Source organism: Solea senegalensis, linkage group LG7, assembly GCF_019176455.1.
Source record: "Solea senegalensis isolate Sse05_10M linkage group LG7, IFAPA_SoseM_1, whole genome shotgun sequence".
NCBI lineage: Eukaryota > Metazoa > Chordata > Actinopteri > Pleuronectiformes > Soleidae > Solea > Solea senegalensis.
This window is the reverse complement of record NC_058027.1, coordinates 26,999,476-27,012,903: the sequence shown is the minus strand read 5'-3', so window position 1 is coordinate 27,012,903 and position 13,428 is coordinate 26,999,476. Positions and strand designations below refer to the sequence as shown.

The following is a 13,428-nucleotide window of genomic DNA, read 5'->3' as shown; positions in this document are numbered from 1 at the left end:
AGTTATGTCTTCAACCGCATTAAACTCAAAAGAGTCCACATTTCCAGATAGGTATCAAATCGTCTTCTAAGGGAAAGATACACACTTCTTTCTTTAGTATCATCATCTTCTTCTTCTCATTATTAGTATTTGTCCCCTCGTTGCAGCAGGTTGGAAAAATCCGGTGTTGTGGCTGATTTACGCTTTTTCGAGATAAACTGCAAATGGGGGGGGAATATGTGAGAAATTGCTTGTGGTCGTTGGGGCACGGACGTGACAGCGAACAAGGCCAGAAGAGAGGCGTGATGACCCCACTGCGCACACACACACACACACACACACACACACACACACACACACACACAGACACTTTTGTTGTCACTTTAAAATATTATCTCATACACTGGACTGAAAGCACCATATGGTGAAATGTTTTTTTTTTTATTGTGTTGATGTGAGTGATGGCTCACTCTGTGAGACTGGATCAGACTGAAATCGACCCATATTCAGCTTTTACACACACACACACACACAGAGACACACACAGAAAGAAAAACCGCGGTGAGATTCTTGGTCGGGATGTTTTTCATTGTCGCCATTATCATATTTGTTCATTAGTTTTGCAGTTTATTTGATTTTGGGCTCTTTTCTCCCGTTCGTCACGCGGGAGTTTTGCATGTTTTATTGCATTTCTTTGCGAGCTCTTCTCGTTTGACCTAATTTCCTTTGTTCGGGGAGGTTACATGACCCTAGGGTCCACACTCCCTGCTCCAATAAATAGATTTTGATATCCACTCAGTCTAATAATCAGGTTAATGATTCACTGTTTTTCTTCTGTCTCTCCCATTTTTCTCTTTCTTTCTCTTTCTTGACCTCTCAGGAGAGAAACCCTATCGTTGCCCTCATTGTGACTACGCCGGGACCCAGTCTGCCAGTTTGAAGTACCACCTGGAGCGCCACCACCGCGAGCGTCAAAATGGCTCTGCCACCTCAGGCCCCTCCTCTGGCCACACCCCCTCTACTGACCACAAAGAGGATCATGGCAAGACAGCTAGCGGCGGCGGCATCTTTGCCCGACCAGATGTTCTCCGCAGTGTCTTCAAAGGAATGCCCCCAAACCTGGACTTCAGAGCAGGTCCGCTGCTGCCACATCAGTGGGCTTCAGCTGCGATGATGCCCCCCCACGAGCGCGAGCGCGGAGACCGCCGCTTTGACTCCACCTCCTCAGCAGACAACCTGAAGACAGCCGACGCTCCTTCCTCCCTTGTCTCGACAGCGACAGACAGTCCTGCCAGCTTCTCTGACCTCAGCAGGGCCTACCAAACCATGATGGGAAACGGAGTCCACTTTCAAGGTTCCCTTCAGGCCTTTATGGACAACTTTGTCCTCGGCTCCATGAAGAAAGACATGAAGGACAGTCAGAGTCCAGTCCAGCTCCAGGCACAGCTCTACCACGACAACGGTGAGCCCAAAGCCAAGCGTGCTGCCTCGGTCGAACAGGACAAAGAAGAAAAGGCTGAAGCCAAGAAGAACTCGGAGCCTGGCAAACCTGGATCCCAGTATGAACCACTGGATCTGTCTGTGTCAGTCCGGCCTGAGTCTGCATCTGGATCTCTTCCTGGCTCCTCAGTCACCATTCACGATAATGTGGCGTGGCACAGCTGCCTCTTCTGCTCCTTCTCCACCTCGTCGTTGGAGCTCATGGCTCTGCACCTCCAGGCCAACCACCTGGGTAAAGCCCAACTTCAGCGGCCCGACACAGGCAAAGAGCTTCACGGCGACACCTCCCTCTTTCACTCTTCCAGCACCAAGACCTCTGGCGTGGCCCTAGACAAAGATGGAGACCGGGATGGAGAGAAGAATCATGGTGGCTGGAACAATCACATGGACCAGAGCTACAACCCCTTCCAGAGTGAGTTCTACAGACGGTTTGGTGGCTTGTATGATGGATCACCAAGCGCAAACCAGGCCCTTCAAGGGTTCATGAGTTCGGCAGAGCAAGGTCTTGATCTACACAGCCACGCTTTTGGAGGAACATCTTCAGTTGTGGACGACCACGTTGGTGAGCGGAGCTCCCATGGAGATGCTGAAGATGACCAGGTGGGATCAGATGACGACGTCGTGAAACCTGGGGTGCACAGCTCCAGTGAGACACCCTCGGCAACTCCCAAGAGACAGCAGCAGCAGAATCACTCTGACGGAGAGGAAGAGGAGGGAGGAATGGCTGAAGAGGACGAGGAAAGAGAGGAGGACGGTCAAATGGACATGGAGAGAGAGGACGGAGGAAGTCCGGCCTCCGACCACCTCAAACATCTCCATGACGACTCCTCCCTGCCTCAGAGGAGCGGAGCCGGTCTGGTAGCGTCTTCCTCCGCCATGTCTTCGCTCTCTCTGGTTCCCCAGAACCAAACTCTGCCGCTGGAGAAGCAGTGGCAGCAGGGCCTGGGCCTCCTGTCTCCTGGCGCGGGGCTGTTGAAGGCCGAGCAGCAGAGCCACCTGGAGCAGCAGATGAACATGCTGTCGGTCCTCAGGGCCTACAGCAACGACAACATCCCCGTGTTCAACGGTCTCGGAGGCGGTGCAGGAGGAGCAGCTGCGGGGGGCATGAAGAGGCCGGATCCACCTGGTGAGTGTTTAAAAACCCCACAGACAACCCTCCCACTCACATGTTCTCTATCTGCATCTTCTCTGCTCGTCCAAAAATAGTCAAACACTCGTCTATTTTGTTGGATATTCAGTATTAGCCAAGATCTTGTATCTTTTGTAAGTCTTCTCCAGTCTGACACAACAATTAACAATGGTTTTAAAGTCAAATCGTCTTTGCACTTTGTTTCAAACAGAAATACTTAAATAGCCACTAAGCTATTAGCCTGTGCCATACTTTAAGGTGATTATAACACTGCCCCCTAAAGGCTTGTACGGTACATTCTGAGATTATTTAGGGCTGCAACGGACGATTATTCTCACCAACGATGAATCTGTAGATTATTTTCTTGATTAAAAGACGAGTTGTTTGTCAGAAAAAGTTGGAAAACGTGTCAGGACGTTCTCCGCGTCAGTTTTAGTTATTACCTTTGGGGTTTCTCTACCCAACTCGTACCTGGTACCTGGTTCTTTTTCTTTTAGTACCTGCTCTGTCGTGGTCCCAAGCGAGCTGAGCCGATACTAAAATGTGGCGGCTGACCGCCGGGCACTGATTGGTCGGAGCGTCGCGACTGGAAGAGTCACGAGCACAACGTCCGACACAAGAATCAAATCTCTGATCCCTAAACTGAGTCGAACTGATTAATCGAAAAACAACTCAACTGAAAATATTCTCATTAAAGAAGCTATTTAAGGTATTTATGACATTTTTCTTATGTCCAGTGAGAAGGAAACACTCAGGGCGGTGTACATCCTCGGGCAGCTGTATCAGCAGAGAGCCGCACACATAAAATCTCACACGTGTTTGAGACACAAATTCAGTTTCTCCATCACTAAACACACCACACAAACACACACATATATATATACTGTGTGTGTGACACCCACGAAGGATCCTCAGACCCTCACTGAAGATCTCCAGATTGGCTCTGAAGTGATTTTAGCCTTATTTCAGGCAAGTTTAGAAGCTATCCGCCCGGTGACTAGCAACAGATTAATCTTTATTACACGTTTATATTACTGCGAGTGCAGCGCCTCCCTCCCACCCGGCAGCATGGAGGGAATAACCCTGGATGAGTCAGAGCAAGACCTCGGCTCCCTGTGCCGTCTCCTCCACATGTCTCTTAACTATCTTAGCTCTCATAAAGCCGGCTCCCAAAAGCCCATTACTTTATAAGACTCGTCGATCTATGACCCTGTGAAAAATGAACTGTCAACTTTCATGATTCTGCTAAGGTTATAGCCGCTCCTTGAGACTGAAGAAGGAACTCCTTTTTTCTTTCCCCATTTTTCCCCCTCTTCATTTTTACATTGTTCTGCTGCCGCTTGGAGCCAGTTGCTAAAAAGTGTCCATATAAGAAGAAGAAGAAGAAAGTAAAAATGCAAAGTTGCCTCTGAAACGACGACTTTATAAAACCCGACAAAGACGGGAAACAACGACGGCTCCTTCAGACCAGGAAGAGACACATTATTACACAAATTTAAAAGCGCTTCACACTTTCAATCAAAACACAGTTCATTATTCTATTCTAACATTATCATTGTTTCATAAATCATTTACTGTTGAGTGTAAACAAAAAGAGAAAATTTATGAGGATTCAGTAAACCTGAGGTCTCAAACATGAGGCTTGAGGGCCACATGTGGCCCCCCAGTCGATACCATGCGGCCCACCACTTAATATCTGTCAAATATTGTGATTTATGGATTCATTTTGCATCATTAATTAGTGTTTTTATGTGTCCCTGACATAATGGTTAATGGCCTCCAGGTCTTTTGAGTTTGAGACGGCGTCATAGTTAGCGGTGAACTGTTTGGAGCTAATATCTGTTTGTGATTTTTCTGACAGTTTGATTTACTAAATCATTCTTAAAGGTCAAGACTCAGGTCAATAATTTGCTGTGTCATAGACTGTCAGTCAAGTATTATTTATTATAACTGATATGTGACAATCAAAAATAGCTTTTTGCGATTTTGTTAATGTTTACGATTATGATTTTGATTTGAAAAATAACAAATGTTCCATTTGGTTTAGTTTGCACGGTTAAAAAAACAAAAATTCAACAAAGTTGTAACTTATTTGGAGCTAATAAGGTACATAATATTAATTGTAATAGTAATAAATAACATGAATTTTAAAATGGTGTTGGCACCAGACTTTCTGCACATGATGACATTTTATATACTATTACGTTATTAATTTACGCCTCAGTGCCTGATCAGAACTCTGCGTCACGTCCTCACATACATGTTGTCACTGTGACTCAGCCGTTCGCTGTAATCTGAAATCGCTGACGACTTATTATGTATCCGACTTCCTGGCAAACGTACACTATATTTATATTTACCCTCCATATTTCTGGGATGGCACTGAAGAAGACAGCAAAAAAAAAGAAGTAAGTCTCAAAGATATGTGTGTAACACGAGTAAAGTGACGACGTGTGACTTGTTGTGCCGAGCGTGACCTTGTGTGATCCCGGCCTTCAGCGACAGATAATATGACGACACTCTATCCTTCATCTTTGTGCGTCCAGCAGAATATTTTAGGCTCCGTAAGAGTCGCAGGACGAGGGTTTGAGAGGAGAAGTGTCCGAGTCGGACGAGTGCGGTCACTCCTCTTTCCTCTCCTTTTCTTTTTTCTCTTCTTCTCACTAAAAGTGAGTAAATGAAGTGGAGGCTCTTGGTTGAGGACGAGTGTGAATATTGACTGCATGCTATGGCCCACATGCAAAAAAAAACCCCACTGCAATACTTTAAAGTATTGATAGGATGATTACTGCTATTACTGTCTCTCCACTGCAGCCACAAGTACGGATGTTATATGTGATTACTATCATTATGACTTCTAAGAAAAACGGCCACTTCAACAACGATGTGGCTTCACCACATATGGATGTAAATGCAACACTGCTGTTCTTTTATTTACTGTAAATGCTGATATAACAACTGATATTTCTACTATGACTATAGGATAGGCAACTGTATGTGTGTAGCACATGTTGTGCACAACTCAGTGTGTTTTACATAAAAACTCTGCACACATTCAAATTTACACTTTGAACAATATTGTAACATGAATAAAACAGAGTACATCACGATAAAAAGAGAGAAAGAAAACAGGTTAGACTAAAATGGTGCATAAAGATTTAGCTTCAGGATGTGGTTCATTAAGGTACTTTACACTACATGCAGTTCTCCCTTAAAAATATGGAATTGATGCCAGTAAACAATATTAAAATAAGAAATACCAAAAATCTTTTCAACCATGTTGTTATTACCGAAGAAGGAGCCTTAGAATCCCCTGTTTTACCTCAAATTTAAACCACTACCCTGCTTGGTTGCTCCGCTTCCTCGCCATCAGAGATGTTCTACAATCAGTGTTACCAACAATGTCAATGCTAACATGAAGTTTGCATTACATTAACCCTCTGGCACTCATTGAAACACTTGGAAATTCAAAATTCAAACCCTAGAGCTTCATTGTCCGTTGCAAAATATTCGATTTTCTTTTACTATAAAATGTTTTCCTTGCCGAGAGTAAAACATTTTAGGTGTTTATGTAAAAAAAATTCCATAACCACTAACCCTTTTGACTGCTGATTGGTCCGACGTCACTGTCTGTAACGACAAAAATGAAGCAACAACAATTTAACAACTTCTGACTGAAAGTAAAGGAGCTAACTTACGTTTTATTGGACGTTGACGTCTATTGTCGGCTACGTCAAGAAGCTTCTTTGTCATACGGTGAAGCTTTTTTTTGGTTTTTAATGTGTTTAATGAGTGAATCATCTCGCTTTCCACCTATCTTTGCTGACTCAGTTAGCTTTTAGCTCAGTCTGTTAGCTGTTGGCTCCTCCAGGGCTAGAGGTAGCTTTTAGCTACACTGCTAGCTGAAACTAACAGTTTAAAATAACAATACATGTACATATGATTATAAACATAAACAAAGCAACTATAAGAAAATAAATGTACACAATATAAAAGTTAAATTTGACCATGACGACGTTAGCACTGACGGAAACGGCTGCCACGTTTTTTTAAAAACACTCTTATAGTAAAAATCCTCACTATTGCAGTTTCTCTCTTTCTCATTTATACACACACATATATATATATATTTATATATATATCTTTTTTTTTCACATGTCCACTTGTGAAGTCCTTTGTGTTGGTTGGAGAGGGCGGGGGCGGCAAAAAAAAAGACGTCCCCCCAAAACTCAATTCAGACCCGGGCGAAATGTGATTATCTGGAGTGGGTTTGCATTAGGTTTGTATGCAAATACGGCATAAATCATTAATATCGAAATTCTCCCCCTGAATCTATGGGACTTGTTGTAGGGCACGCACCGCACGTCTGGAGTGGCCGTCTCTTCATTTGTACGCCCAGAGGAGGCGGGGGAGGAGGGGGGAGGAGGGTGCACATGAGTCTACTTGCACCTTGACATATGACAAATACACATCTCTGTCCACCTACACACATTCACACATTTAAAGCACACCTCCCTAAATCGTAGCCTGGTATTTATCGATAAATGTCATTAGAGCAGCAGCAGCAGCTTCAGCAGCAGCAGCAGCTTCAGCAGCAGCAGCAGCTTCAGCAGCAGCAGCAGCAGCAGCTTCAGCAGCAGCAGCTTCAGCAGCAGCAGCAGCTTCAGCAGCAGCAGCAGCAGCAGTCGTGCATCGTCTGTAATCACACGGACGTATCTGCTCACTGAGCTATGACGCTCCCGTGTGTCGAGACCCCGCGCTGCTCGTTGTTCCCTCGCTCCACGCTCTACATGTGCTTAACACAATCAATACTTGGAACGCAGCGGAGGCCTCGCCCCCCCCCTCCTCCTCCTCCTCCTCCTCCTTCTCCTCCTCCTCCTCCTTGGCCGGCGTCGCCGCCGTGCATTATCCAACACCAGGCATTCCATTATTCAAACGCCACACACGTCGTGTTACTCGCATTACCCCGAGCCCTTCACTCATTTAATATGTCTAATGTTGACCAAGAGGTTGTGACTGACGAGCTGGAGAGTGGGCGGAGTTTAGAACTCTCACTCTGTGCTTCTAAAGTTCTCCTTTGAAAACACTCTGTTCAGACTGAAAAGAGACTTTTGTAACAAGTTGAGGACGATCACATTTGATGTTTAAGTTTGTCACCATGTTGTTTTCCCGCCTTCTTGACCAGGTTTCTGTTGGAGATTAACAGATTATTTTGATCTGGTGAAATAAAGGATCACCAGTATTTTCACACATCTCGCTACAGAATCAGATTATTTCCCTTTGTGATTTGTTTCTGACAGAAAAACAATTTTTCTTTCCTTTTCTTTGCGTTGTCTATTTTTTCGGTCTGATTTTTCAGCTTCTTAAATGTGAATATTTCCTGGTTTCTTCGCTCCACGTAACAAAGACATCATTGAAAACAGTTGTTTTCGTGACATTAAGTGTGAACATCATGGTCATTTTTGAGAAACACTGATCAACATTTCTCCACGTCCTCTCGCGTCCGTTGACACATTGACAGATGAGTCCGTTACAGGACTAATCGTTAGTTGCCGCCCGACATCAGACTGATCGATAGTTGATATACGACTGACATCAATACTTATTTAAGCACGTTGTGTTCTGTTTAATGCCTTTAACGTGCGACGCTGTGTGGAAAACGGGGCTGAAACTGAGATTAATATGTGAGACGTCGACGCCATTGGATTTCTGCATGTGATGTATGACGATGATGTGAAATCTGAGGACTTTAAGAGCCTTAAAAACTGTAGAAAAACAACAAACTGAGGCGATACCACGCGTGACGCCGCCAGACTGCCGGCCACTGATTGGTCAGAGACTCCGCCCACATATTTTATATGAAAAACCAACCTAAGCCGCGTCGTGCCGAGGCGAGATGAAGACTGCATTTACACCAGGCCTTCTTCATCAAACTTCAAGGAATCAAGGAAGCAAGATCTGCTCCCGCCGAAAACGTAGGTCTCACTTCGAGTGAACCAAACGCAGGGCATTGTGGGTAGTGTTTGATGAGGCTCCATGTTTTGCTTGTATGTGGAGGAAACAGAAGTCGTCCTGCTTTAAAACAGCAGATGTTCATCGTCTGTCTCGTCTTCGCCTTCAGTCGTTCTCGCTGCAGCGCCGCCCTCAGGCGAGGAGGGGGAATACGTGATTTCGTAAGGTTTTCGGGTTCTTAGTAAAGTAAAGTTGAACTGAATGTTGCAATCGTACGGAGTCTAGTGGAGACGATTAGGTGTGGAAACGACCTGACTTCTCTGTCTCATCCACACAAAACCCTAAATATGATGTTTTCCCAGATCAAATCTTAATTTCCTTCCCTGAGAATGTAAATCAGGTGTGTGTGTGTGTGTGTGTGAGTGTGTGTGTGAGACAAGGACACTTGTGTTTCTCTGAAGTGAGAAAATCTTAAATTACAACAAGTTTTTACTACAAAAAAAAATAAAAAACTCTCCAAAAACTCTGAGGTTGAGACGGGGACACGGAGAGGATGATTGACATTCAGATATCACAACTAATAATGAGTCGTCAACACACACACACACACACACACACACACACACATCCTGCAGATAAGAAGCAGCCATTTTAGACTTAATGTTGGGCCATTTGCTTGTGCCATAAATGTAAAACCCTGCACATATAAAATATAAATAATGAGTTAATTAATGAGTTTCCCCCGTGTATCCTTGCTGTGATGTCATTGGAGTCTTCGTCCTACAATTTAAGATGTCTATTTATGTCTTAGTCCGTGTGTGTGTGTGTGTGTGTGTGTGCGTCCCATGACTACAGATGCAAAGAAACACATTCAAACATGAATATAATGCTCAATATCTTCATTTAGCTCTGTTTTACTGTATGATAAAGACATAAATTGATTCAAATCAATCATGTAACGATGAAACTTTTTCTCATTTGTGAAGTTTTAAATCTTTAAATAAAGAAAAGTCAACATTTTATTATAAGATAACATGTAATTGTTCGCGGGACCTTTCTCGTGTCCTGACAGCGAATAAAGACGTCGTTATTTATTCGAATTATTAGTGTACGGGATCAAATTAGCTGCTAAACTGATCGTTAAATTTGGAAAAAAAAAAAAAAAATGCGACGTTTGTTCATAAATTAATGATTTAATGAGCAAGTAAATTAGTAAATATAGCTGTTGACTTATTAATCTAACACCAAGAGAGTGAAAAACTGTCACAGATACAAGGTTTGACCACATTAACATTAAAGGCTGAAGAATCCCCAATCTCATCACGTTAATATTTATTTAATAATAATAAAAAAAATGAACCTTGAGTCCAAATCCATATCCACATCACCACCAAAATCTAATCATTTCTCCCTTAGGCCTCAACCCATGACCGGAAAATGTTAAGCTGCCCATAAAGAGACAGAATAAGTGATTAATCTGAATTAAAACTCCTCTCTCTCTAATATCTGTCATGGAACTTTGTCATGGGTTTTTAAAAACAAGCTGTGGCAGCGTCACCTGGATTAAGGTCGTTTGAGATTAGAGGATTTGGAGTTAAGGGTTAAGAGTTAAAGGTTAAGGTAAATTCACTGTGTGTGTGTGTGTGTGTGTGTGGGAGATAGAAACAGATTCTGTAAAGGAATGATGATAACTGAAGACATATGGTCTCACTGTGAATCACAGATGTACTGCATCACACTTGGCATCGCTGGTGTAATTTGCACTTTTTTTTCTGGTTTAAGTGGAAGAAAAGGTAGAGACACACACACACACACACACACACACACACACACAGAGATGATCCTGAACGCACAAACATGTCTCACCACAGTTATGACACAACATTGAGTTCAAACCCTGCGTTTATCTAACTCTTCCACTCACTGCGGAGAACTACGGAGGCCTGCAGAGGCCAGAAAGTATGTCCTCCTTCTTTATTTATGTAAAACACACTCTCTGCTGTAGAGACGCGGCGGCATCTGTAAAAGCAAGAAACCTCCAAACCTAAGTGTGTAAAGACCAACATACAAACATATGTCCACAGTTGTTGATCCACTGCTGCCTCCATTAGAGTGTGTATATATATATATATATATATATATACATATGTATGTATACATATATATATATATATATACATACATATGTATATATATATATATATATCTATACATATGTATGTATAGATATATATATACACATACGTATATATAGATATATATGTCTATATATATATATATATATAGATATATACATATTTATGTATAGATATATATATATATATATCTATACATATGTATGTATAGATATATATATACACATACGTATATATAGATATATATGTCTATATATATCTATACTGCCCCCTGTGGCTAAAAGTGCAACACGTCCCCAGGCCTTAAAAATAAGGTAAATCATGATAAAAAAATGTAATAATTTTGTTGATAATGATCTGGACTCACAGTTCAGACGAGACTCAGTTGCACACACACATCTAAAGGGTTTGGTGTAAACAGCGTAATCTGATTGAAACTTCCTGTGCTCACTGGTGCCCGCGCTCCTCGTGCTCTCTCACTTTCCCACACTCGTTTTCACTCAGTTTCTCCTCGTTTTCTGCTTGTTGCCGTCGAGCGTGTGCTGGGGAAGCGTCTGTCTGTCTGTCTGCCTGTCTGTCTGCCTGTCTCCCCCTCCTCTTCCTCCCCTGCGATGACAGCTGTGATGACGCCGGTTACATTATTACCAGTTGGACTCGCTGAATTATCACCTTGTCGCCCAAAAGTGCAAATAGTGTCGTTTTCAAAGAGCAATTAAGTGTAATAGCTGCCGTCGAGCCCCGAGGACGCTACCTGTTGCTCTTCCTCTGCCTTTTTCTTTCTTTTCTCGGCAGATGTGATAGCTCTAAAAATACCCCACACACACACACACACACACAGATATCAGCTGCTGAAAGGTCCTCTCTTTTTTTGTCTCCATATTCTTCCCATGATTCCTTCATTCTTTGGCGTCTTTCGCTAATAACGCCGCTGATGCCGGCCACATGGCGTTTCCTGGAAGGGGGGGTTGTACAGTGAATGGGGGGGGGTAGTATCGAGTTGCCCTCGATAAGGAAACGGAGACGAACGCTGGATGATTGCAAAAGTTACATGACAATTATTCTATTCATTATTGTGGAAACAGAGTGAAGACAGCGTGGGAGCGCCGGGGGTTTCTGCAGCGACCAGGAATCACGCACACACATCGACTCCGCCCGCGCACTCACAGAACCGCGTTCACGTCTGGGGGAGAGAACATGAAACACCGGGTTATGAATCGGCCTTCCAACCCAATATATATCTACGACGTGATCCCTGCCTCCCGTCGTCTCGTTAGTTTGCTGTTTGTTTCTTTTCTTCCTCGACTCCTGGAGACTTTGTTCAGTTTGAGTTGCTCCTCTTAAGAATGCAACGTTCCCGTCCCCAGGCGCCCCGGAGATGTGAAGAGGACGCCTCGGAGGAGTTGTACTCATAAAGCTCCTCATCCTCCTAGGGAGCGAGAGGGAGAGACAACACAGAGGGAGAGAGGGAGACAGAGGGAGAGAGAGGGAGAACTGGCAGGCATAATAACTACACTTACACAGCTCGTCGACACATAATGAGACAATGCCGCAGCAACTTCAAGGAAGAACACAGATATATAAAAAAAAACAACACAGAGCAAAGGCAAAGGCGGTGCAGGGAGGAGGAGGAGGAGGAAGAGGAGGGGAACTGGAGGAAAAAAAGGAAAAGAAACTATGTCAACTTTTATTTCCTCTGTTATTCCACATCAATGGATGCATGCCGTGATACTAATAAAAACAAAAATACAACATACACAAGTATAGACACATAGGCAGCGAGTCGGCGTGTTTGAAACGCTCTGTGGCAATTAAGGACAAATAAGTCGCGTTCTTCTCCCTGTCGTGACGGATGATCCCGCTACCACTCGCTAAGAACACGTTTGATTCAGACATCAAGAGAGAGAGAGAGAGAGACAAGAAGAAGGAGAGGGGAAAACAAATAAATAGAAGAGTGGAATCAACAAAAGTTGTACAGAGCGAGCGAGCGAGCGAGAGAGAAACCGCGGGGGGAATAAGAGTAAGAATAGCGAGCGTGGAGACAAATAAGCTGGCAACATTATAACATTAGCAGTTTAGAAAATACACTTAATTCCTCGGCAGAGATGGATATAAACTGCATTGTTGCGTTTGCAAATCCCAGCGACCGGATTTAAACGGCTGCATTGTTTTATTAACGGGGGTGGCGGGGTGGAGGAACAGCGGCTGTTCTAATTACAGTGATTTAATCAGGATTAGAGAGGTTACCTGGATGAAGCCGCAGCAAGGACGCGCGCGTTTAAAGACAAAAGTGCGACAAACATGCGCTGGGATGTTTTTTAGTGACTCCGGAGAACAATGACTCTCTTTGCTCCGGCACGAGTCAACACTGGACTATTGTTCTGCCGCTCTTCTCCCTCCTTCGCTCGCTCTCTCGCTCTCTGCCTCCTCTCCTCCCTCCTAGTTAAACAGCAGGCGGGAAGGGAATCCATTTTAATCTGATTAATAACTTAGTTGATCACATATAACCCAATTTTCAAGTCTGTGCCGCCCTTGTCCGCGCCGACACGCCCACCCGCTGACCTTTGGAGTCGCCACAGTCACGATATGAACGCACAATAAACGCCATTGTTCTGGTTCAGAAAAAGAAAAAACGGAGGATGTTCTGGTTTAGTTGAAGAGGGATTTCTGTGGAGTTTGTGACCTCTAGTGTTTCAAACTGTTACTGTAATCATCACAGGACTTTCTCTCATAACT

General features: G+C 43.7%; 1 protein-coding gene across 3 annotated transcripts in view; it reads left to right on the top strand.

Moving 5' to 3' along the window:
• Positions 1-13,428, top strand: part of znf536 (zinc finger protein 536) — a 248,216-nt gene that overhangs the window by 196,016 nt on the left and 38,772 nt on the right. For all 3 annotated transcript variants that reach the window (XM_044030798.1, XM_044030797.1, XM_044030799.1), the window contains one exon: positions 860-2,605. In XM_044030798.1, coding sequence (XP_043886733.1) covers positions 860-2,605 — 1,746 coding nt within the window. The remainder of the gene's footprint in view (positions 1-859; positions 2,606-13,428) is intronic.